Here is a 24,798-nt window from a genome sequence, read left to right on the forward strand (position 1 = left end):
CTCTCGCTATCTCTGTCAAATAAATAAATAAAATCTTTTTTTTAAAAAAAGAAAGAAAAAAGAAAAATTGAGAAACCTCACCTCACAAGGGGCCGGAAAGATTGGGAAAAGAGAGGTGGGCCTCAGTTTTCTTCTGAGCAAAACAAAAACAACTATCCCTACAGCACAGGCTTGTTGTGAAGATCACTAGAGATCGTGTGGAAAGCTCTACAACGTACAAACAGCTCGAATACAAAGTATGAGGTCCTAATCCCTATGTTAATCTCCAGGTTGACCTCCAAGAGATAAATTAATACTCACTGGCAACTTGCTACCATATATGCCCGGCAGGCGTTTCACTAAATCTATGTATTCCTCACAGCAATCCAACAAGGCATGGATTATCACCTTCCTTCAAATGAGGAAACAGATCAGGATAGGTTAAAGTCTCTCCGACAACTGGCAAAACCACTAATTCAATCCGGGGCTGGATGCCTCCAAAATTAGTGCTCCTACCCACATCCAAATATATGCTTGACCTCTTTACATAAGGATACATATTTCAGGTTTCGTTCACTTCCTATGCAGGACTGCCACATGCCCTCTGCAAAGAAGCAATACAGGAGTAGGAGAGTGCAAGCGCAGAATCCGAAACTTTCATTCCTTTCCTCCACAGCAGTTAACCATATACAATTCCCTTCACAGAGCTGGCACGCAATCAACAGTTACTCTATTCCGCTCCTCTTTGAGTACTGAGACTCTAGAGCCAGAATTTCCACCCCGTTGCCGGAACTAACTCTTCCTTTCCTTTTTGATTTGATTCAAACTTTTTATCTTTTTGTTAACTGGCTCGTTGTAGATGTCTTTAAAGAATCTCCAGAACTGGCAAAGTGCCCTGGCACATACCGTTCAAAAATACTTGATGGAATAGTGGTTGAACCGGTCCAAAAAATAAAACGGCTGTGCGGGGAGGTGAGAATGCCTAACCCCCAGGCTAGGCTCCGGGTGGGACTGGGAGGCGGAGCCCCGCGCGCGCGGCCGAGCCCCTCCCAGCCCCGCGGCGGCGGGAGCAGAGCTCGCGGTGTGGCCTGGGCCTCGGCGCGCGCCGTAGCGGCGGGCCCGGCGAGGCGGGGCTCGGAGCCAACCCCGCCCCCTTCCCAGCTACGGCGTGGGGCTGCGAACGGTCTACCCCTGCGGCTCCTTCGTTCATCCCTGCTGGCTGGTGATCATGGGACAGGAGCCGCGCACGCTGCCGCCTTCTCCTAACTGGTACTGCGCCCGATGCAGCGATGCCGTGCCCGGGGGCCTTTTCGGCTTCGCAGCGCGGACCTCCGTCTTCCTTGTCCGCGTGGGCCCGAGCGCCGGCGCGATCCCTGGGACGCCCCCATTTCGAGGTAACTCCCCACCTCCGGGCCCCCGCCTTCCTGCCCTTCTTGGGTTCGCCGGAGGCGCCGAGTGGGCGTTTCCAGCTACCTTTCTCTACAGATGGGGAAACTGAGGCCCAGGAAGGATCAGCTCACAGTCACTAGGCTGTTGCGTCCGCGTCTCCAAGATTGAGCTACACCACGCTGTGGCTTAGCGGTCCCGCCTCCTGGCGCTCTCACGTAGGACCGCTCGCTCACTGAAGTTACCCCTTTCTAGACCCAGGCATTTATAACATCTTTGGCCACCCTCCCCCACGCAGCGCGCGCGGGCCCCCTGGGAGCCTTTCTGGGTTTAGGGGCTGCCTACAGCTCCAGGCCCTAAACAAGATCCTGGAAATACATACTTGTTTCTGTAAGATGAATGAGTTGAGCCAGAAGCTTTCAGGCTCCAAACTAGGTTTTGATTATGCCTTGGGATATGGCAAGCCAGTTATTTATTCTTTAACAAATGAGCTCTGGCCATATCTAAATAAGAATCACTTTTACATTCTTCATTTGAGCCACTCCTCAGCCTGTGAACTGTGAACAGCAAGGGATATCAGCAGCATTTTACAGTTGAAAAGAGTGAGGCTCAAGGAGATAAAATGACTGGGCTGAAGTCTTGTGGCAGAGCCAGAACCAGCACTTGGGATTTCTGATTATGAGTGCCTGGATACTTTCGTTATACCACAGGACAAGTGAGGTCCCACTCATCTAACAACAGTATGATTCTGCCAGGAATCTAGGTAGCACTCTAACCTGAAATCTGGTTTTCCTTGAAGTCATAGGGGAGTTGGTGGGACACACCGAAAGGGTCTCTGGCTTCACCTTTTCTCATTACCCGGGTCAATACAACCTCTGTGCCACCAGCTCTGATGATGGAACTGTGAAAATCTGGGATGTAGAGACAAGAACAGTCGTGACAGAACATGCACTCCATCAGGTACCATGGCTTAATGGTTTCTCAGACCGTTATTATGTATCTGCTGAGGGTTCGTTTGTTTCAAGTACTCTAGCTCATCTGTGCAAGTTAGCTTTTATAGTTACCTTCTTAATTGGATGAGAAACTCTATATTGTAAGATGCCTCAAAACTTTTTTGGAAGGAGATACATATAAACCAGAGGTCAGCAAACTACAGTGCTGCCTGTTTTTGCAGATTGTTTTTACTGGAATATGGCCACAGTCATTCATTCAAGTATTGGCTGCTTGCATACTACAGCGGCAGAATTGAGTAGTTGTACCAGAGACATTACGGCTGACAGAGTCTAAAATACCTATTATCTGGTTCTTTACATGAAAAAGACTCCTGATATAAACTGTAAATGAGTGAATGAAACTTGTTTCTAAACTAAATGATTACTTGATAAATCTGCCTTTTGAGAGAATGTAGAAAAGGAAAAGACTCAATCTTCGTAAGAACTTTGCATTAAGCTATTAAAGGAAGAAATGTTTTTAAATGGTTCTTTGATCCTTAGGAGCTTAAATTCTTCTACCATTTGGTTCATGTACCCTTGGTATACAAGTGGCAGTAACAGTATTATGTACCTATCAATGTGCCTGGTATTATACAGGTTAAAAACAAACTAAAAATTCAGCACTGACAAATGAGAAGCAAATGTATTTTTGTTTTGTTTTAAAGCATACAATATCAGCATTGCATTGGTCTCCTCAAGTAAAGGATTTAATAGTATCTGGAGATGAAAAAGGAGTAGTTTTCTGTTACTGGCTTAACAGAAATGACAGCCAGCACCTCTTTATAGAACCCAGGACAATTTTCTGTCTTACTTGCTCACCTCATCATGAAGATTTAGTAGCCATTGGGTAAGTGCTGTATCATCTCTACTGGTAATGTATTTTTGTTAATGAGCATATTTTGCATTTGCTTTATCTTCTGTCCCATTTATTCCTCAGAAGAAGCCATTTATAGGTTTTAACCACTCCCTGAGCCCTTGGTAACATTTATTCCTGTGACTTCCAGGTCCTTACTATCTCTCTCTCTCTCTCTCTCTGTTTATATTTCTTTAGTTTCTACAATAGTGTACTTTCCTCATTCTTCACATCTGATTTCTTCAGTCAGCCTCCAAATGTAGGAAATACCCTCTTTCCCCCTTTCCCTCCCTCAATACTTGCTCTTCAAGATAACATTTACTCCCAGAGTGTCAGAGGACTCAGCTCTGTCCCAGTTCTCAGCCCTCTGTCTGGATTGGGAGAGTAGTCTGGCATTGGGCTCTCTGCCTGCACCTCGATCACCAAGGTTGTTTCACATAAACTGTGTGAGCAGGCACCCCCCTTTCCCTCACCACTCCATCTACTTCTCTCCCAAAGATGTCTTTTCACTCTAGTTTGAAGAATTGACATAAGCTGTAGAACGTTGGAGGAGAAAGTCTGGCTGGAGTGGATTCAAGAAACTGGGGGTACAGTAGTCAAGATACACATGGAGACTTTTGTTTGTTGTACAAATGTGCATAGACATGAAGCCAGAGGAGAGGTATGTGGGAGTCAAGGGAATATTAAATGGAAGATAATAAGGGCATGTTTTTATATTGATGGAAGAGGAAGAGCCGGTTGCACAGATAAATGGTGATAAATACAGCAGTGATATTGAGAAGTCAAGAGGGGATTGGATCCAGATCACAAGTAGAAAGGACAAGTGAGAATATGGAAACAGGTGCAGGTAGGTTTGTTGATCTGGTTGGAAGAGGAGGGTGTTTCATTCTGATGGCTTCTGATTTTCTCCATGAGGCATAAATCAGAAAGGTAGAGTCAAGCTCAAAGTGGGGCTGGGAGCATGCAGGAAGATGTGAAAATAGTCATCTGAGAGAATAGGAAAACGAGCTTACTGAGGGACATTGTAGGTCCAGTGGTTCCTGTTGAGTGCCAGGCTGTGAATCAAAGTCATGAATTCAAAGTAAACTATTCAAACTGATTGAGAAAGGGTATGGTTGGATTCAACAAAGTTTGGGGTTTTGTGGAGTAAATACCTCTGAGAGAGATGGGACAAAGGAGCTAAGGGTGTTTTTAAAGGAGTGATTAGGATGATGGATGGTGAAATCTGCGGCATGAGGGAAAGGATAGGAAGACAGTTGTGGGTGTGTAATAGTGAAAACTGAAGGAGTGTGGATCGGAGGTCTGCTGGGTGAAGTGGGAGCACTAGAGAGGGAACAGAATGGTTGGTAGGCAGGGGTCAGAGAAGGTTGAATCAAACTGACCTTGAAAGACGAGCAAGAATTCACAAGAAAAGAAGAAATCTTTCAGGTAGAAGGAACTGCACATTCAGACACAGGATTGAATCAGAACGATTTGTTTTTAGAGGATCTTCAAAATGGTGATCATTCCCTGAAGGGCTGATTAAAATTGCAGAACAGCTTGATCACTTGACTATTAGGCTGCAAAAATTGATGGTTTTCGAAGTCCACGTCTGCAAAGATTGATACTTGATTTCTTTTTTTTTTTTAAATAAAGCTGTAATGGGGGGGAAATGTTTTTAATAAAAGGAGAAAAATAAATAGAGCTGTAATGGTGTTTTTTCCCTATAGAACTATCTAGTACATAGGAAATGTAAATACGTAAAGCCACTTGGGAAAGCGAAGATGTACACATCTTACATTTGGCAGTTCCACTACTATGCATCAAATCTGAAATTGTCTTAAGTGTGTATAAGATTATTAATGGCATTTTCGTTTGGTTTTGTTTGTAATAACCAAAAACAGAGCCCTCCAAAAGAGAAACTGAATAGACTTGTGCCATATTCACACAATGGAGCGCTATCCAGTAGTATAAGTGACTGACCAGGAACCAGAGTTACATGTATCAGCATGGATGACTCACTAACAATAAGCGAAAATAACAAGCTACAGAAAAACAGACCGCAGGACGCCATTTATATGAAGTTTTAAAATATACAGAAATAGGGGCGCCTGGGTGGCTCAGTTGGTTAAGCGTCTGCCTTCGGCTTAGGTCATGATCCTGGGGTCCTGGGATCGAGCCCCTCATCGGGCTCCCTGCTCTGCGGGAAGCCTGCTTCTCCCTCTCCCACTCACTCTGCTTGTGTTCCTTCTCTTGCTGTGTCTGTCTCTGTCAAATAAATAAATAAGATCTTCAAAAAATACATATACATACAGAATCATTTTCCATCATCTTTGGGAATGTAGACAAAGAAAGGCTAGGAATGATGGAACAGAAAATTCACGAATAGCAGTTTACCTCTGGGGAAGAGAGGGAGAGAGGTTTGATTGGGGTGGGATGTAAAAGGACTTCAACCATATCGGTAATTGGGTTTTTTTTCCCTTAAGCAGGTTGGTGGACTTCTTTATGTGTATGAAGTACTTCATCCTTTTTGTTTAAAAAGCTATTAGAATTTCTCAGTGTCCGGGCACCTGGGTGGCTCAGATGGTTAAGCGTCTGCCTTCGGCTCAGGTCATGATCCCAGGGTCCTGGGATCGAGTCCCACATCAGGCTCCCTGATCCTTGGGAGCCTGCTTCTCCCTCTGCCTCTCTCTCTCTCTGTCTCTCATGAATAAATAAATAAAATCTTTAAAAAAAAAAAGAATTTCTCAGTGTCCTCTGAATTAAAAAAAAAAATGATAGCCTTGGAATATCCAGATCTAGAAGCTACAGTACTGCAGCTTTTGTTCACAGTTAGAAAAATAGGATCACTTTTAAAAAGGGGGGGAGGTGTAAGTATGTTAGGACAAATTCATCTCTAATCAGAGGGATTGCTGGGCCCTGGGCCCCACAAATAACCGTTCTTCCAGAAGTTCCCTTCGAACATTCTGTGAGCTTATGCCAGGTAATGTATACATTTTTACTTAGTGCCAAGAGTTTGATTGGGGGGGCAGGGGGGCCAATGTGTCAGAACCACCGGGAAACAGAAAATGAACATTTTGGAAAAAGGACAAAAGATTATTTCTTGCTTTCTTCCCTTCTCCCTCATCCCAAATACACTTACCTTTTAGAAGTGCACAGTGATAACTCCTAATCCAAAATGTTTACTGTTCTGTCTTCATTTTTCAGTATTTCTAACTCTTGTTTTTTAGCTACAAGGATGGCATAGTGGTTATAATTGACATCAGTAAGAAAGGAGAAGTTGTTCACAGGCTTCGAGGCCACGATGATGAAATCCACTCCATAGCCTGGTGTCCCCTGCTTGGTGAAGACTGTTTATCCATCAATCAAGAGGAAAATTCAGGTAAAGATGATTTAAGAGGGTTGAGTACTCCTCAGACCTAAAGAACAATGTGGGTAAAACTGTATCATTTGAATTACATTTAAAACTTTAGGTTTTACAGATCAGATCTATAAACATAATAGCTAAGTTTCAGAAACCTTGCAAACTAGTTCTTCTTTGACAAGTTCATGTATCGTATAAATTAAAAACAAAATGACCATCTTTACCCTAGAAGAACTTGAAATTCCCAACGGTAAAGTTATAGCACAAACTGCAGTAACAAAAGGCTGCTACTTAGCCACTGGAAGCAAAGATCAGACCATTCGAATCTGGAGCTGCTCTAGAGGCCGAGGTAAGATTGATATTTGATGTTTCTTTTGTGATACAAGCTGTAGTGATTGGTAGAAGTAGAAACTTTTAATTGTATCTTGTTATCCTAAGAGTGTATCATCTGCCAGAAGGCAGTTTTTTACTTTTCTATCCAGAAAGTTGCTCCCCCCAGTCTGATTGCAGTTTTGGAGAAGAGGGTTTCTGATGCATTCTTAGAAGGGACACTGTCAAAAAAGGCAAGATGTTATAAGGATAGGAATATTGAAATTTAGCAAGGCGTGGACAGAGAAATGGAAAAGAGCTAGAGGTTTTAATGCACAAATGCAGGATAAATAACATACACCCAGTATAGAAGCACATGTTTAAGTGTTAAAGCTCAGTTTATCCAAACTACAGGGACCCTCAGTCCTTCAGTTTTCCCAAGCTTCTCTCTTTGAACAGAACTTTCACCTTCAATTTACAAATTGAGAGGAACTCCAGGCAGAGTGCACATGGCCTTTATAGTAAAAATCGAGCCTTTCTCTTTACAGCAGTCTTCTTTCTCCACTTCATTTAAAAACCGTAAAAGCTTCATCATCTTCATCCAAGTGCATTAATGCGTAGGAAGCAAACAGCACAGTGCTGGCACATGGTTATAGCTTAGTCACTGGTAACTAATAGTGTTATTCTGGAAAACAGAATTTTTTAAAGAATTGTGAGCTGCTTTTGGACATACTATGGCTGATCCTCCCAAGTGGGGACAATATTAGGCCAAGAACACCCTCCAGAAGGGTAACCTCTAAGCTTATGGATGTCTAGTACAATGGTTTTCAGTCCTAGTCATGCAGCAAAATCACCAGGAGAGTTTCTGGAAAATGTGGGTGCCTGGACCCCACCTCAAATCTACTGAATCAGAACCTCTAGGAGTTGGGCCCTAGCATAAATATTTTTAGAGGCTCCACCAGTGAGTTCCATATACATGGTAGGGATGAAGGACCCCTGGTGAGTAGCATGTCAAGGGTGGAGGGACTTCTCATGTTGACTGCCATATTTGTCCCTTTTGTTGGCTTTCTTGCCAACTAGAAGAAGGAATCCTGTCCTGCCAACTTTGGAGAATCTGGAGTTGTGTTACCACCTGGGTCCACAGTTCAGTTGAAACCTCATTTTCCCAGACAGACAATATTCTTAATGTGCTTAAGTTGCCAGAACAGCCTGTAAAAGCTTGTTTCACCTAAATTAGTTAGACTCGTATTAAAACTCTGTATAATAACATTTCCATGAGCAAATGAGGTCTGAATTCTAAGTAACCAAACTAACGGACTTTTAAACCACCAACTGTGTTGTGAACTGCTGGGGACTTCACGTGTGTAGTTTCACTGTCTTGAGCACCCACTGACCTCCTTTTAATCTGCAGGGGTGATGATTTTGAAATTACCCTTTCTGAAGAGAAGAGGAGGGGGTATAGACCCAACTGTTAAAGAACGCCTTTGGTTGACACTCCATTGGCCCAAGGATCAACCAACACAGCTGGTATCCAGCTGTTTTGGGTAAGTCTTTTTTTGGTCACGCTCTCTCGGACATACTTTGTTTTCCACTCTAGCTTGAGGAATTCCTAGGCTTCTCTTTCTAGACACACAAGATGGAAAAAGCAGTGGTGAAGGCTTATATCATCATGGGCCATTTGTATTAGAAAAACCATGAGACAAATTCCTATGCTATCTAATAATAGTACTGAGAAAACCAGTAAGTATAGCCTGGTGGTTCAGAGCGTGGACTCTAAAGTCAGGCAGAACTACATTTCAGAATCAGTCTCTTATCTTCTGTGTGTTCATGAGCATGACCCTTTACTCTGAGCTTTAATTACTTCATATGTAAAAGAGGGAGCTTACAGAATTTCCTGTCTCTTAGGGCGATTATAGCCACTCACTGAACAAAATGTATTGAGTACTGGCTTCTAAGTGCAGACAAGGGCCCTGCTTTTAAATGAAATGACAGCTAAAGCATATAAAAATCCTCTCCCCCCCCCCCAAATGTTGATCACGGCCCTACTCCCCCACACTGTCCCAAAAAAGAGAGAGGGTATGTCATAAAGCTTTGGGGCTATGCAAATTATGGTGGCATTTTACAGTTAAAGCTGTTAGGAAAATCTGTTCCAAAGGTAGTGCAGTACATTCATGTCATTCAAAAAGAATGCAGGAACATAGTGAAGTACTTACTCTGTCTTCTCAAGCAACCAGATTCCCTTCCCCAGGGGCAGTGACTCCTTGTTTTTGTGTGTGTTCTTTCTGAGCTATTTTGTGCATATTTCAGAATATGCAGTTTCTTCTCCTTAAAAGAACAGTTAGCAAAATTATTTTGCAGCGGAGGGCCCCTACTCTCTGTCCCCAAATCTGCTTGTTTCAGATTGCTTGTGAAAGAGAACTCGTGCTTGTTTTTCCTTCACAGAGGCGAGCTGTTGCTGTGGGATCTCACTCAGTCTTGGAGACGGAAATATACCCTTTTTAGTGCCTCATCAGAAGGGCAGAATCATTCAAGAATTGTATTTAATTTATGTCCTTTACAAACTGAGGATGACAAACAGCTGCTGCTCTCCACATCAATGGATAGAGATGTAAGAACTGCTTATTTTGCATTTAGCATTGTAGAGCGCGGATTTATGACTTGGATGGGATTAGAGGGCTTTTCAAACCATCCAGCAGTTCTCAGGCCCCACCTTTGACCCCTGAGCCAAGCCCAGACCAATCTCAGAGTTAACTGTTACTGATCAGCACTAACTATGTCAACAGCAGAGAGTTTGAGGAAAGGTGAGGAACCACCAAGATGCCTTTTTGTTAAAGCAGATATGTTAAAGAATTGTAGATGTGTCCAGGGAAGGATGTGTGAGATCATCATGCTTTGGCTTTAAAATATCCTTGTCTATAGTTTAGGTAGAGAAACATCTGCTCTTGGTGAAATCTCCAAGAGAGAATTGGCTTTATTTAAGAGTCTATGACTATTGTTTTGCAGTTAAGCTAGGCTTATTTGATACACTGTTTTCTCCCAAGCTCCTCTGTTAAACAAGTGAAGATTAAACATGTAGCACTCTCCTTCCCCTGGATATAAGATATTTTGCTTTTTGAGAGAGCTCCTGTCATTTTCCAGGGTCCTCAGGCCATCTTCATTATTAGTTAGGGTTTGCCAAATGAGGAGATTACCAATGCTGTAATAAAGTAGAAACGCCAGTGGACTCGGAAATGGGAGGCCTGGGTCTGGTTTATTCACTGTATGACCCTGAATTCAATTGACATCACTGGGAATAAATGTATTCTAAGATCCCTTTGAGCTCTATAATTTATTACTTTTTTTTTTTCTAAGAGACACTTTTTCCACTACCTACTGGAATAGTTAAATTACATTATTCTTACCCATTCTTTGAGTCCATCCTACTTGAGATGTTCATTCTTTTTCCAGTTTCTCAGATCTTTTTTTATTTTTAGACCCTAACCCTTGATCTTTCAGGTAAAATGTTGGGACATGGCCACCCTTGAGTGCTGCTGGACCCTGCCTTCCCTCGGTGGGTTTGCCTATAGCCTGGCTTTCTCTCCTGTGGACATGGGCTGTTTGGCCATAGGCGTTGGGGATGGCATGATCCGCGTATGGAATACACTCTCCATCAAGAACAACTATGATGTGAAAAATTTTTGGCAGGGTGTCAAGTCCAAGGTTACAGCGGTAAGGATGATTTATTTGAGCTTGCTCTGAACTTTTTTCCAAATAAGTAATTCTTGTAGTAAGAAATTAAAAATGACCTGGATGTGCATTCATAGAAGATTCATTTAAGTTATAATATAAACACATATTGAATGGTATCAGACTGTTAAAAATGATAATGTGGCTCTTTCTTTGATGTGGAAAGGTGTTGATGATTCATGAAAAATGAAAATTAGAAAACAAGAAATGCAGATTACACAACAATATGTATATGTTTTTTGTTTTTCTCTAGTCTAAAATCAGTAAATGTTTGGTTTTAAAAGGAAAACCATACAGAATTGGCCAAATCACTATGTTGTACACCTGAAACTAATATAACATTGTACGTCAACTATACTTCAATAAAAAAATAATAACAGAGACTGCCTGGGTGGTGCATAGTTGGTTAAGCATCCGACTCTTGGTTTTTTTTAGCTCAGGTTGGGATCTCAGGGTTGTGAGATCGAGCCCCACACAGGGACTCAGCACTCAGTGTGGAGTCGGCTTGAGATTCTCTCTGTCTCTCAAATAAATAAATCTTTAAAATAAAAAATAAAATAATAACAATATAAAGAGAAAAAAAGAAAACCAAACTGTACAGAAGTGTAGAACGCAAAAAATATTCCAACCCTCCACTGTATTCTCCCACTTCTATAATGCAGAGAACCACAGTTGGCAAATTTTATTAATAGAATCCTATTTTCTAAACTGTTATGTATCCCCACTCAACAGTGTATCATGCACATTTAAATGTTTGAACCTATTTTTGTTTTTTTCAACTGTATATATTTAACTTTATTCACAAAAAAATATCTGGAAAGATACAAAATTGGCAATGGGGTGTTTTGGATGGTGGGATTACTAGTGATTTTTACTTTGTTTAATGCTTGTTTCTTTTAAATAATGAAAATTTGTTACATTTAAAATTAGAAGATACCAAGAGCAAGAAAGTTGTCCGTTTGAATGCTTAAAGGATAACCTGACGGTTCCCTTAACGGGATGCGCCTTTCCTCATGTTTTGTAGCTATGCTGGCACCCAACCAAGGAAGGCTGCTTAGCTTTTGGCACTGATGACGGGAAGGTGGGATTGTATGACACCTACTCCAACAAGTAAGAAATAGAAGATTGTTTGGCCCACTGACCGTAATGTCATTGATGGAGTTAATTTTGATTCCTAAACCTGGATGTACATCATAATTGGCCTGGGAAATATCTTTAAGATCCTGGCTGTGAGACTGAGGCTTACAACTTGAAATTTTATTTTTAAAAAATTTTTCAGGTGATAGTGGTTCAGCCTATCCAACCTGTGGTTACCACTAAAATAAACCATTTGCTTTTGTTTTCCTTCATCTTTCCTTACAGAAGTTTTCAGGCATCCATGAACATTGAAAGCCTAGTACAAAGAACGGCTCTGTGCCTTCCATCTAGACTCACCAGTTGTTAACATTTCGCCATACTTGCCTTATCTTTGCACACCTAAAATTAACAGTAATTCCATAATAAGATCTCATATCCAGTCCATATACAGATTTCTTCAGTTGAGCCAAAAATGTTTTTCTTAGCAATTTTTTTTCAAATTCATTTCAAACAGGGTTCAGCACATTGCATTTTGTTATGTCTCTTTAGTCTCTCTTATTCTAGAAGAACACCCCCACTTCTATCCATAACATTGCCTTTTCAGTTTGAAGATTCCAGATAAGTTTTTGGTGAGAATATTCTACATTTTGGACTTACCTGGTGATTTCTTTGTGGCGATTTCTAACTCATTTCAGTATTCCCCGTATTTCCAACAAGCTGGAAGTTGTATCTAGAGCTTCATTGTCCATTCCAGTAGTCTTTAGCCACAACTGACTACTGGGATGTGCTGTAAGCGTAAATACACTGCAAAGACAGTCTCCCCCCCCCACCTCAAAAATGTAAAATACCTCAATAATTATTTTATTTTGGTATTTTAAAAGATAATACTTTTGTATATTGAGCTAAATAAAATATACTATGAAAATTGAATTTCACTTATTTCTTTTGCTTCTTTGGATTTGAATGTGGCTCCAGGAGAGCTTTAAGTTGCATATGTGGCTCGGACGTATGGCTCGCTTTATGAATCTACTAAACCCACAGCTATCTTAGCTGCTTGATTAGATTCCAGACCTGCGCTGTTCACTTTGGTAGCCCCATGTGGCCATTTATAGTTAAAATAATTAAAATTAAATTGGATTAGAAGTTAAGTTCCTTTTTTCTCATGAGCCACATTTCGAGTGCACAAGGCCCAGTGCTTATTGAATGGCACTGTTCTAGAGCAGGGATTGGAGAGCCATGGCTCATTACTAAAGAATGGTTCTACCTTTTTAAATTATTGGGGAAAAAAAACCCAAAAGACCATCTCATGACATGAAAATTAAATAAAATTATGGTGTCCACAGATAGGGCTTTATTGGAACCCAGTGGCGCTCCCTTGTTTCCACCTTATCAGAAGCTGCTTCATAGTGCCAGAGCAGAGCGAGAGATGTGACAGAGGCCTCGTGGCTCAGAAAGCCTGAATATGTACTGGCTGGCCCTTTCCAGGATAAGTTTGCCAACCCCTATTCTAGATCATTCATTTCTAAGTAGGAATTACTTACTACACTGCAGAGTTAATCTTTTTTATATGCAGTTTTTAAGTACATATGTAAAACCTATATGCAGTTAGTTACCTGCATTTTTTGTTCCGCAGTTAGTTAACTCCATTTTTTAATTCTCAAAAAAATAATACACTATTTCAAAGAGGCACTGAAGAAAATAAAACCATAGTTCAATTTGAATAGCTCTGTGTCATCACAAAATTGTTTACTAATTCTATTAAATTAATATATTCTGGTTATTATAAACTGAATATCCAAACGAACCCAGGAAAGGTGTGTAGTAGGAGGAAGGGTGCTGCCGTAGACATGCTGTTGGGCAGTATTCAGCCAGAACTACTTATCCTATTTCTTTGAGCCCAAAGAAATTGGGTTTTATTGTCCAGAATGATAATGATGCATGTGCCAGAAACATGGAAGTAAATAAGTCAACACCTAGTTTGGTCGTGGGTTCTGGACTCTAGGAATTCTCACATCATACAGAGAACACGGTTTATGATAAAGGTAACAGCCAAACTGCCCTTTACTGACACCTCATACGTCATTAACCACCCCAGCCTTCCACATAACCCTCAAGAGCAAGATTTCTTCAGTCAAAAACTTCCAACTTCTCTAAAATCTTGTCTTAGTTTAAGAATGTGATGTTAGGGGCGCCTGGGTGGCTCAGTTGGTTAAGCGACTGCCTTCAGCTCAGGTCATGATCCTGTACTCCCGGGATCGAGTCCCGCATCGGGCTCCCTGCTCGGCAGGGAGTCTGCTTCTCCCTCTGACCCTCCTCCCTCTCATGCTCTCTGTCTCTCATTCTCTCTGTCTCAAATAAATAAATAAAATCTTTAAAAAAAAAAAAAAAAGAATGTGATGTTAATGACAGGGTAAACCTGAAATGACTTCTGGTCTTTTACTTGAAAGTGAGTTGGGTCCATCTGTATGATGATAATAGACGCTCTGCAGTAACCTTAGTTCTGGGCTGAACAGTTTGCATTTTCTATCTTGTTCTATTTTTCTCTAGTTGTGATAACCTTTACACTGCTTGTAACTACAGTAACATTAGAATATATGACGTTTAAGTGAAATGGGCAACTGGGAGGGGAGAGAGGAAAAATCCCAAACTGGCCAGACTCGGGGGTAGAGGGATAACATTTTTTTCTGGGTAAAGTACATTTGGGACTTAATCATTTTGATGGCAGATATCATTACATGGTACTTTATTTAAGTGTTGGCTTCTCCACAATCAGCTATTTGGAGAAGGATACTGTTAAATTGTTTTGCTCAAATATCAGCAACATAGATAAGAACCTTTTAGAAAAAGATGGGTCTGTTTCCCACTGTGCCTTCTGTTTAAATTTTTGTCATCCCCTTTCCCCCCAGACCTCCACAGATTTCTAGCACATATCATAAGAAGACTGTATACACTTTAGCCTGGGGGCCACCACTACCCCCCATTTCACTCGGTAAGTACGAGAGCCGTTCTCTAGCAAACATGAGAGCATTCTCTTTCTTTCAGTTTAATTGTAAGATATTCAAGCTAGAAAGTCATAAATATTCTAGTACGGTGACTGCTTATACAGACTGCTGTGTCCCCCCAAGGATCCATGAGGGTAGTCATAGCAGGTGATAAATTAGAAACATTCACACATAATAAGAACCCCCAAACTCTAAAGCATTATTTGCTCTCTTGGAGCTGAATTTTTTCATTGTGCATATAGTTCCCTCATGCTGGCCTCTGGTGCCCAGCCTAATGTGCTGTCACTAAAATTTGCTATCACTTTTTAATTTTATCAGAATTACAGTGGTATTTGAATATATTAATGGAATAATGATCATCTGTTTTCACCTATAGTTAAAGCAAACTTAGAATTCCTCAAATGATCTCTTTTTGTCATCACTGTACTCTGACCCTTTACCTCTTCTTGCTCCTCAGCCTTATCTTTATTATCCCTAAAGTGATATCCAAGTAATCGCAGTACATAGAGAAAATAATGTAAATCATCAGAACTCAAGCAGCATTGCAGTTGTAGGTCATTCCTTCATTCATTCAACAACTTGAATGAATCCTTGGATCCTTGATTTGTGCCAGGCATAGTTCTAGCAGTGGTGAAAATAAAACTTGTCCTTACAGAAACCCACAAGAACCACTGTTTGCTTCTTAAAAGTCAAAAAGAGGATTGCTGTAATACTAAACAAATCATTGCTTTGAGGACAGCTCCTTATAGTTAGTCATAGGAAGTCCTGCAGCTCCATATATTTAAATGCCCACAGAGTGGAGTGCTCATTTCTGAAAGAAAAGGTAAATTCTCATAAACATTGCGAACATGTTTTTTGATCGCAGCTTTGGCACCCATACTATCTGAATGGCAGAAGAATATTTAAAGCAAATATGCTGCATTATAAATATTACTGTAGAATTAGTATATCTTCTTACTTCTCCCAACAACTGTGTTCATATGCAACTTTATTCCAATGTATTAATATTCTTTTAAAATAACCCATAGTATAGCAACAAATAGTTAAGCTGATGAAATGCAAAACTGATAAACTTTCTTTTCTTATCTTATAGGAGGAGAAGGAGACAGACCTTCCCTCACTTTATACAGCTGTGGAGGGGAAGGGATTGTCTTACAGCATAACCCCTGGAAGCTTGGTGGAGAGGCCTATGATATCAACAAACTCATCAGGGACACCAATTCAATCAAAGTGGGTTCTTGTGGTCTAAAGTCTTCTCTGAATCTCTATATCTTCTTGGTTTCCCATCCTGCATCATAAATGCCATTATTAGAGATATCCATTATGCTAATCAGATTCCTTAGATGTTCCTAAAAGCCTCAATGAATTTGTGATTTGTAACACATAATGTAGAAATCTTTATCTCTGAGTGAACTTAACCAAACACACACATACATACACACACAAGTTTTGTCTCAATTATCATGGTGATCTATGATAAATTTTCAGATCTTGGATATAAAGCATCCTTTTCAGGCCAGCCACTTCCTCCAGAGTGAGACTTTGATAAAAAGTAATATGGTGGCCAAGTATGGCTGCAAAGTATTTTGCTCAAGACAGAATAACCATTTCATTTTTAATTTTTTAGTGATAAAATTACAGAATTTACACAAAAATAATACACCTAGTTCCCTTATATCCTTGACCCAGATACCCACATTTAATCACTTTTGCCTTACCATTTTATCTGTCTGTGCCAGAACTGCCTTTTGAAGTGAAACCATAATGTTGAGAATTCCTTATTCTTGCAAATGAGCATTTTATTGGTGCTCATTATTTTTTAATGACTAGCAAAAATAACATTTAATCATAAATTGAATTATTTTTATCAACTATATTCTTTCATTAAATATTATCTCAACATTAACATTCAACAATGAATAAAAGAGACAAAATTTCTATTCCTAAGGAGCTTTTAGTTTTGTGGTAGTTGAATATATAGATCAGAACTTTATACAAGGAGGGGCACCTGGCTGACTCAGTCAGTGGAGCATACTACTTTTTTTTTTTTTTTAAGATTTTATTTTTTATTTGAGAGAGTGAATGAGAGAGAGAGAGAACACAAGTGGGGAGGGGCAGAGGGAGAGGAAGAAGCAGACTCCCTACTGAGCAGGGGTTTGATCCCAGGACTCCAGGATCATGACCTGAGCTGAAGGCAGACGCTTAACCAACTGAGCCACCCAGGCGCCCCAGAGCATGCAACTCTTGATCTCAGGGTTGTGGGTTTGAGCCCCATGTTGGGTGTAGAGATTACTTAAAAATAAAAACTTAGAAAAAAAAAAACTTCATACAAGGAGTTTGGGCTGGAGTTAGAAATTTGGAATTCCTGGGGCACCTGGGTGGCTCCGTCGGTTAAGCATCCAACTCTTGATTTTGGTTCAGGTCGTGATCTCGGGGTGATGAGATTGAGCTCTGCGTCAGGCTCCGTGCTGGACGTGGAGCCTGCTTGGGATTCTCTCTTTCCCTCCCCTTTGCCCTTCCCCAACTGCTTGAGCACTCACTCATTCTCTCTCTTAAAAAAAAAAAATTTGGAATTCTTTCAGATGAATGGTAGCTGAAGAAGCTGTGGGCATATATGAGATGGTCTAAAGAGATAAGAAGACAAGGGGGACAGCCTTGGGGAAACACCAACAGTTGGGAGGAAAAAAAAAAAAAAAAAACAGAAGGAAAAGAAACAGAAATAGACAGGAAGAGAACCAGGGTAGTGTATATAAAGCTTTTGTTAAGGAGACATGACCCCCATGTTATCAAGCCAGTGGACATGTTACATTCTCTGTTGTGGGATCAAAATCATTTTAATGAAGTTCATTTCATAAGGTTAGGCATTGTAAACATTTAGTATTTACTGGCCTCTCTCTTTTGTCCCAGTTAAGGAAATTACAATTAGAATGCTTGCTTTTAGTAACTCTTGTAGTAACTCTAACTATGTAGGTTATTTACAAGTTGCATAATTAGAACATTTTAAAACTCTTGGGATTTTTTTTCTCATGCTGTCGTCGTTGATTTGTAAGATATGCAGAGAGAAGAACAATGCTTTTAGTCAAGATTGGTTTGTTTTGCTTTCTAGTACAAATTGCCTGTACACACAGAGATCAGCTGGAAAGCAGATGGCAAAATCATGGCTCTTGGCAACGAAGACGGGTATGTGTTTGTTTCTTTAAAAAACAAAACAAAACCAGAAAACTTTGTAATTGCACATACATTTGATCAAAAGCTGATTAATGCCATCTATAATGTTAGTTGGGGCAGCCTGTTGAATATGATATTCTGATCTGTCCTTGATACCCTTGAATGATCCAGGAGCTCCCTGCATCTTTGAGAATGCAAAATAAGCTAGGTATTTACAGTCTAAAGGAATGTTTGCCTATTCAGTGTTTGGGCTGTTTTATGCTTCACAAAATGCTCATCTACTGCACTACTTACTGCACTGAATTGCCTAAATCTTTCTTCATTTTTTTAAAATAAGCCTGGGCAGAAATGCTTTTTAGACCTCACTGTGCATTTTCTGATGTTGATCATAGCAGCATAGTCCTAATTTAGCCATTGGTTCATTAATTCTTCTTTTAGCTTTTCCATAGCACCATTTATCACAAGAGCCTGATAAACACAACTTTACAGAGATTGTTGGGATTTTTTTAAAGCTAAATATACTTGTTGAAAGAACAGCCTTTTGTATCTGGTTCTCTGTAAGAGAGTGACCTTTGCAGTGATAGATAGGGTTATCCTATTCCATTTCACCTTTAGCTGAATGATGGAATGAGGGAGATTCCTGTTTGCATTAGATTGTAATTTGATCATCTATCTTCTCGTGTATTTGTTATTACAGATCAATAGAAATATTTCAGGTTCCCAGCCTGAAACTGATATGCACCATCCAGCAGCATCACAAGCTTGTGAATACCATTAGCTGGCATCATGAGCATGGCAGTCAGCCGGAGCTGAGTTATCTGATGGCCTCTGGGTCCAACAATGCGGTCATTTATGTGCACAACCTAAAGACTGTCATAGGTAACTTTGGTTTCTTACACACTGGGGTGATAACTGTTCAGCTGCTTCGCATTCCAAGTTGTATACCTTTTTACTTGCTTCTTGGTATTAAAATGTTATTCTCACTGGTTTTTTCTGCTTTCAAAAGTAACATATTCTTCTTAATTAAAATAAGACAGGTGCCTGGGTGGCTCAGTCGGTTACGCATCAGACTCTTGGTTTCAGCTCAGGCCAGAACTTGGGGTGGTGAGATGGAGCCCCGCATAGGTGGTTAAACGAGCCCCTTTTTTAAATATGAAAGAAGTGAGATTACTTTTTTCATAATATGAAGAAATTATAATCTAACACTACACTGTTTCGAGAGTACTGCCCAAGTATAGGCTGTCAGCCATAGTGAAAATAGTTGACATTTTTATTTTCTCTAGAATTTCCCATAGTTTTCTAAGAAAACTATCTGTTGTTATCTGTAACAACAAAAAAAATTGGTTCTAGCAGTGGTTCCCTCACATTAAAAGCATATGGAAAAACTATTAAACTAGAGACAGACTTTCCTAACAATAAGTAGTAGACAGTGTGTAACTAATGAGCATGATATGTTAGAAAGCTTATCCTGGTCCTTATTATTAGTGGGATTCCAAATTAAGCATCCACTCGGCAGAGGGCATTAACTTAATTCACCAGAGCAATGCAGATCTTTGTCTACTTTAACACTAACATCTCAGTTTGTTTTTTTTATTTCATATCTACTGAATAACAGAAAAAGACCAAAAAATGGCCAGAATCAATATTGCTTTATTTCAGGGGCGCCTGGGTGGCTCAGGTGTTAAGCATCTGCCTTTGGCTCAGGTCGCATCAGGCTCCCTGCTCCGCGGGAAGCCTGCTTCTCCCTCTCCCACTCCCCCTGCTTGTGTTCCCTCTCTCGCTGTCTCTCTCTCTCTGTCAAATAAATAAATAAAACCTTAAAAAAAAAATTTAAAAATATATATTACTTTATTTCAGACTCAGAGGAAAGATGCAAGAATAATACAGAGAACTCTCAAACACCCTTTCACACATTCATTTCTGTTAGCCTTTTGTCATATTCAGTTGTTTCTGTGTGTGTGTGTGTGCACGTGCATGCGCGCCTGCCTGTGTACATATTTTTTCCAAACCATTTGTGTTGCATGCATCATGCCCCCATGTCCCTTAATATTTGTGTATCTTGTAAGAAGGATATTCCCTTACAATCCACAATTCCATTATGAACTTCAGTTAATTTAACAATATATATACAATAGTTTAATCTACCATCCATATTCTAGCTTTGTCAGTTGATCCAGTAATGTCCTTCATATCTGGAATAGTCTCTAAGCCTTTTTTTGTTTGTTTGTTTTTTAAATCTTTGAAGAATAGTACCCTGTTATGGGCAGTAGATGTCCCCTCAGTCTGGGTTGGTCTGGTATTTTCTCATGATTAAGTTCAGATTATATATCTTTAGCTACCATAAAAGTGATGATAACATCCTTCTTGATATCACATGCAAAAGATACTGTTTTCATTTGGTGGCTTTTAGAAAGAATGACAGCTAACACTTCTTGCAGTAAACCCATGTGTCAGGCACTGCGTACATGCCCATAGTCTTAACCAATAAATAAATATTGCCTGCTGAAAGTCATCTAGAAAGCTTATAGCAAAATCTTGACTCTACATTTTAACTCCACTGTGTCTTTATGTTGTTGCTGTTGGTAGAAATGACATCTTCCCCTTGTCTCTTAGAGAGCAATCCTGAATCTCCAGTGACCATTACAGAGCCCTACCGGACCCTGTCAGGGCACACAGCCAAGATTACCAGTGTGGCATGGAGCCCACATCATGATGGAAGGCTGGTATCTGCTTCCTACGATGGTACAGCTCAGGTACTATTGTGTCCTTGATTCTGTAGGTTCTTCACTATGTATTCTAACTGGAACTCTTTCCTCTTTTCCCCCAGTTGTGTACATTCTTTCCCTGGCCATTATCTTCTATAGAAAGGGGTATTCTGAGCTCTAGAAGGCATTAATTCATCCCACATATCTGGGCCTCTGGCAGGCTAAGATTGGGTTTTTAGGTTTTGTTTTTGTTTTTATTTTTGTTTGACTTAGATGAAAGGGAAGGTATTGATAGGAACTAGCTAAATTCTAATGTTTTTTAACATTTCATTCTTACTGTCATATGATGGACTAAATTGATGTGAGAAGTACTCGCTCCTGTTTTAAACACAGAAACAATAGCTATAAATCATGAACAGTTTTTAATAATAAATTGGTGAGTCGAAAATCTTCAAGTTGGAAAAAATAAAGATGAGATGCCAAGCCAGAGCTATGAGGTAGGACTTTCAGATACGAGAACCAGAACAGACATGAGGAACTGGAGAGCTAACCTCTGATGGATGTCCATCTCAGTGCTGAGTTGTAATTGAGCTATCTGCACAAAGCTAGGAACCAGGAAGGGCTGCCCTCTGTGAAATGGAGACAGGAGTAATTCAAGAAACAGTAAGGAAATTGATAATTTCACAGAGATGGGGACAAAAAAAATCACCCGTGAGAAATCAGAATCCTACGCATGCACTACACATGCAGTTGTAGGCTCTAAATTAAAATTCGCTTCATGATGTCAGAATCCCCAGCCCAAAAAGCATAGAATACTGGTTTAGTACAGTGAAATCCATAGGGTACCATTAGAAGCTCACTCAGAATCATCCCCATAAGAAAGTCTCTACATCACAGAGTACATAAGCCACCTACAGGAAATAACATTTCTAAAATTTGAACTCCTAAGAGAAAATAATAAATCATAAAGGGAAATAAGAGTACACAGATTTTTTTTTTAAATCTTTTTAAACTTATATTCCCCCAAAGCAATAGGTAACCAGAAATTATCTATGCTATCATGTGACTTTTGGTTTTAGGTGTGGGATACTCTCCGAGAAGAGCCTCTTTGCAATTTCCGAGGACATCGAGGTCGACTTCTTTGTGTGGCATGGTCCCCACTGGATCCAGACTGCATCTACTCAGGGGCAGATGACTTCTGTGTGTACAAATGGCTCACTTCCATGCAAGAACATTCCCGGCCTCCTCAAGGTCAGTCAGAACCAGGAGCCCATAAATGCTTCCCTAATTCCCTTACTCCCTTCCTCAGTAATTGAGTTGATCAAGGTCAAGAAAAGAGGACATTCATGTAGGGTGGCAGTGACAGTATGGCATGGGCTGCCTTCCTGATGAAGGAAGGCAGCCATGAGGACAGCATACAAATAGTAACGAGTACACCTAACACCCAGATCTTGGTTTCTATATATCATTTTCTGTGCAAAGAGACCAACCAGGGCTTCTTAGAGAAATGGCTAATTCCATGTTGGGACAGGAAAAATATGAGATGGGCCTGGAACATCATCTGGTGCCACAAAGGAAGGAAGTGCTCAAAGAACTGAGATCTATCAAGAGGACAAAGAAGCCAGCTCGGAGGGGCTCCCACTAACCAAATCTGGGACAGTCTGAACTTGAAAATAATGAACAGGAGAATTCCATTTCTGGCAGTCAAAGATTTAAGTTGCCAACTTGCCCACCTGCCATAAACAGCTAGAAAACTAGACAGGGGGCACCTGGGTGGCTTAGCTGGTTAAGCGTCTACCTTTGGCCCAGGTCATGATCCCGGGGTCCTGGGATCAAGCCCCACATTGGGCTCCCTGCTCAGCAAGGAGCCTGCTTCTCTCTCTGCTGCTCCCCCTGCTTGTTCTCTCCCTATCTCTCTCTCCCTCTCTCTCTGTGTCAAATAAATAAATAAAATCTTTTAAAAAAAACTAGACAGAATAATATACAAGTAAAAATGATCCAAATAAATGAAAGGATATATCTACATAAAAAATTTGTAAAAGAATGCTCATAGCAGCTTTATCTGTAATCACCACAAACTGAAAACAACCCACAAGTTCGTCAGCTGGTAAATAAACTGTGGTATATCCCTACAGTGGAATTCTACTCAGCAATAAAAAGAAAGTAACTACCGATCATCACAACAAAATGGATGAATCCCCAGAAATGTTTCACTGAGCAGAAGATACTGGGCACAAAAGACTATACGTGCTGTATAATTCTAATGTACAGTAGGGAATACAAGTATATATAACATGAAATTCTAAAACAGGCAAAATTATAGTGACAGCACATGAGTGACTGCCTGGGACTCAGGAAGTGCACCTTGCTGCAAAGAGGCAGGAGGGATGTTTTGAGATAATGGAAATATTTTATATTTTATTTGTGGTGGTGAGTTACATGATTATACATCATGTATAATCAACTCATCAGAGTATTAAAAAGTGGGTATATTATGTTAAACTATACCTCAATAAAGATGATTTTAAAACAGCAAAGGATAAATGCCTCAAAACATAGAAAGTAGGGGCGCCTGGGTGGCTCAGTTGGTTGAGCGTCTGCCTTCCACTCAGGTCCTGATCGCATGGTCCTGGGATCGAGCCCTTTGTCTTCAGGCTCCCTGCTCAGGGAGAAGCCTGCTTCTCCCTCTGCCCCTCCCTCCTGCTCATGTGCTCTCTCTCTCTCAGAGAAACAAATAAAATCTTAAAAAAAAAAAAGTTAGAAAGTAAATAAGTAGTAACGGATTAAAACAAAATAGGAATCCATGAATCCATATTGAAAAAAAAGTGAAGGTCTAAATAAATGGGGAGAGACAAGAGCTCTTGTTCATAATAGAAAGCCAACTAATAAATGTAGAATGAATGATGGAATCAGAAAATTACCATTCAGCAATCATCACAGTAACAGTTTGTGGTCAAGAAACATTAATGGATACTAAAACTAGTGGACACAAATACTTAGTTTAGTAATTACAAAGGAAAAACAGTTTTTCAGGGAGAAACCTGCAAGACACCCCCTTACTCAAGTGATCAAAGTAAACAACCAAATAATGAGACAAATAGAAATTTTGTGCTACCTCGAATGTTGTATTGACAGCATCACTCCTATGTATGCCAGTCCAGAATGCAAAACCTAAATTTATTCATGACAACATCAGGCGGTGGGGAAAATCAACAAAGTAACTGTCCTGTAATCTTTACAAGTTTCAAGTCCTGAACGTTAAAGGAAAACAAGCTTGTCTCAGGCTGAAGGAAACTAGAGAGACATAACAAACAAGTCCATCATGTAATCCTGGATTGTTTCCTTTTGCTATAAAAGACATTCTCGGTACATTTGGCAGAACTTGAATAAAGTATGTAGAGTAGACAGTAGTAATGTATTGATATTAATTTCCTGATTTTAATGGCTGTGCTGTAGTAATGTAGGAAAATGTCCCTCTGTGTAGAATATATACTATAAGTATTCAAGGATAATTGGGCATCATATTCATGATTTAATGAAATCCTGCAAGGGTTTGGTTAACATGTTGATAATACAACTCTAAAAATTCATTGGGAAGGAAGGGAAATGGTGAGAATGCTATCAAAAAGAATGATGTTTGGAGATTATCTCCTAGAGTGCTTTTAACCAAGAACATATATTTTAGTCTATGGCCATCCCACCCTGAACACACCCGATCTCGTCTGATCTTGGAAGCTAAGCAGGGTCGGGCCTGGTTGGTACTTGGATGGGAGAATATATATATTAGTCTGTCCTTGTCTTAACTATGATTCCTCTAGGTAAGAAAAGTATTGAATTAGAGAAAAAAAGGCTCTCTCAACCTAAGCCAAAGCCCAAAAAGAAGAAAAAGCCCACCTCGAGAGCTCCTGTAAAGCAGGAAGGATGTGATGGAAATGAAGACGAGAGCATCAGGGAGAGCTCGGGACCTGTTGAGAATGGCGTGTCGGACCAGGAGGGTGAGGAGGAAGCCCGGGAGCCAGAGTTCCCCAGTGGCATTGTCTCAGTGGGTATGTGGCCAAATCCTGTGTTTCCCAGACTCTAGGAGTTGGTAGGCTGGTCAGACTAAGCCAGGTCCTTACTCAGTTCGAAACTTCTCCGCCTCTGAAGATTGTCCCATCCCTTTAACTTAGGTTGTATCTTTGGTGCTGTCAGAAACTGCATTCGTTTCTTAAAAGGTTGTTTTAAGCCTCTAAACCTCTTGGAAGTGTTCAAGGGGATC

The 24,798-nt window shown here is 40.3% G+C and overlaps 1 protein-coding gene across 2 annotated transcripts in view; it reads left to right on the plus strand.

Moving 5' to 3' along the window:
* The first annotated feature begins 1,159 nt into the window (after positions 1–1,159).
* GEMIN5 (gem nuclear organelle associated protein 5) overlaps positions 1,160–24,798 on the plus strand; it is a 40,600-nt gene continuing 16,961 nt past the window's right edge. The window contains exons 1-16 of one of the 2 annotated variants that reach the window (XM_021695528.2): positions 1,160–1,373; positions 2,165–2,325; positions 3,023–3,204; positions 6,420–6,571; positions 6,783–6,902; positions 8,274–8,406; positions 9,305–9,470; positions 10,358–10,570; positions 11,613–11,698; positions 14,572–14,654; positions 15,761–15,897; positions 17,774–17,847; positions 18,533–18,714; positions 20,449–20,588; positions 21,620–21,791; positions 24,359–24,586. In XM_021695528.2, the coding sequence (XP_021551203.1) occupies positions 1,208–1,373; positions 2,165–2,325; positions 3,023–3,204; positions 6,420–6,571; positions 6,783–6,902; positions 8,274–8,406; positions 9,305–9,470; positions 10,358–10,570; positions 11,613–11,698; positions 14,572–14,654; positions 15,761–15,897; positions 17,774–17,847; positions 18,533–18,714; positions 20,449–20,588; positions 21,620–21,791; positions 24,359–24,586 (2,395 nt within the window). In that variant the 5' untranslated portion in view covers positions 1,160–1,207. The remainder of the gene's footprint in view (positions 1,374–2,164; positions 2,326–3,022; positions 3,205–6,419; positions 6,572–6,782; positions 6,903–8,273; positions 8,407–9,304; positions 9,471–10,357; positions 10,571–11,612; positions 11,699–14,571; positions 14,655–15,760; positions 15,898–17,773; positions 17,848–18,532; positions 18,715–20,448; positions 20,589–21,619; positions 21,792–24,358; positions 24,587–24,798) is intronic. The other variant, XM_044916881.1, reaches the window with a different exon arrangement.

Source organism: Neomonachus schauinslandi, chromosome 7, assembly GCF_002201575.2.
Source record: "Neomonachus schauinslandi chromosome 7, ASM220157v2, whole genome shotgun sequence".
In the NCBI taxonomy this organism is placed as follows: domain Eukaryota; kingdom Metazoa; phylum Chordata; class Mammalia; order Carnivora; family Phocidae; genus Neomonachus; species Neomonachus schauinslandi.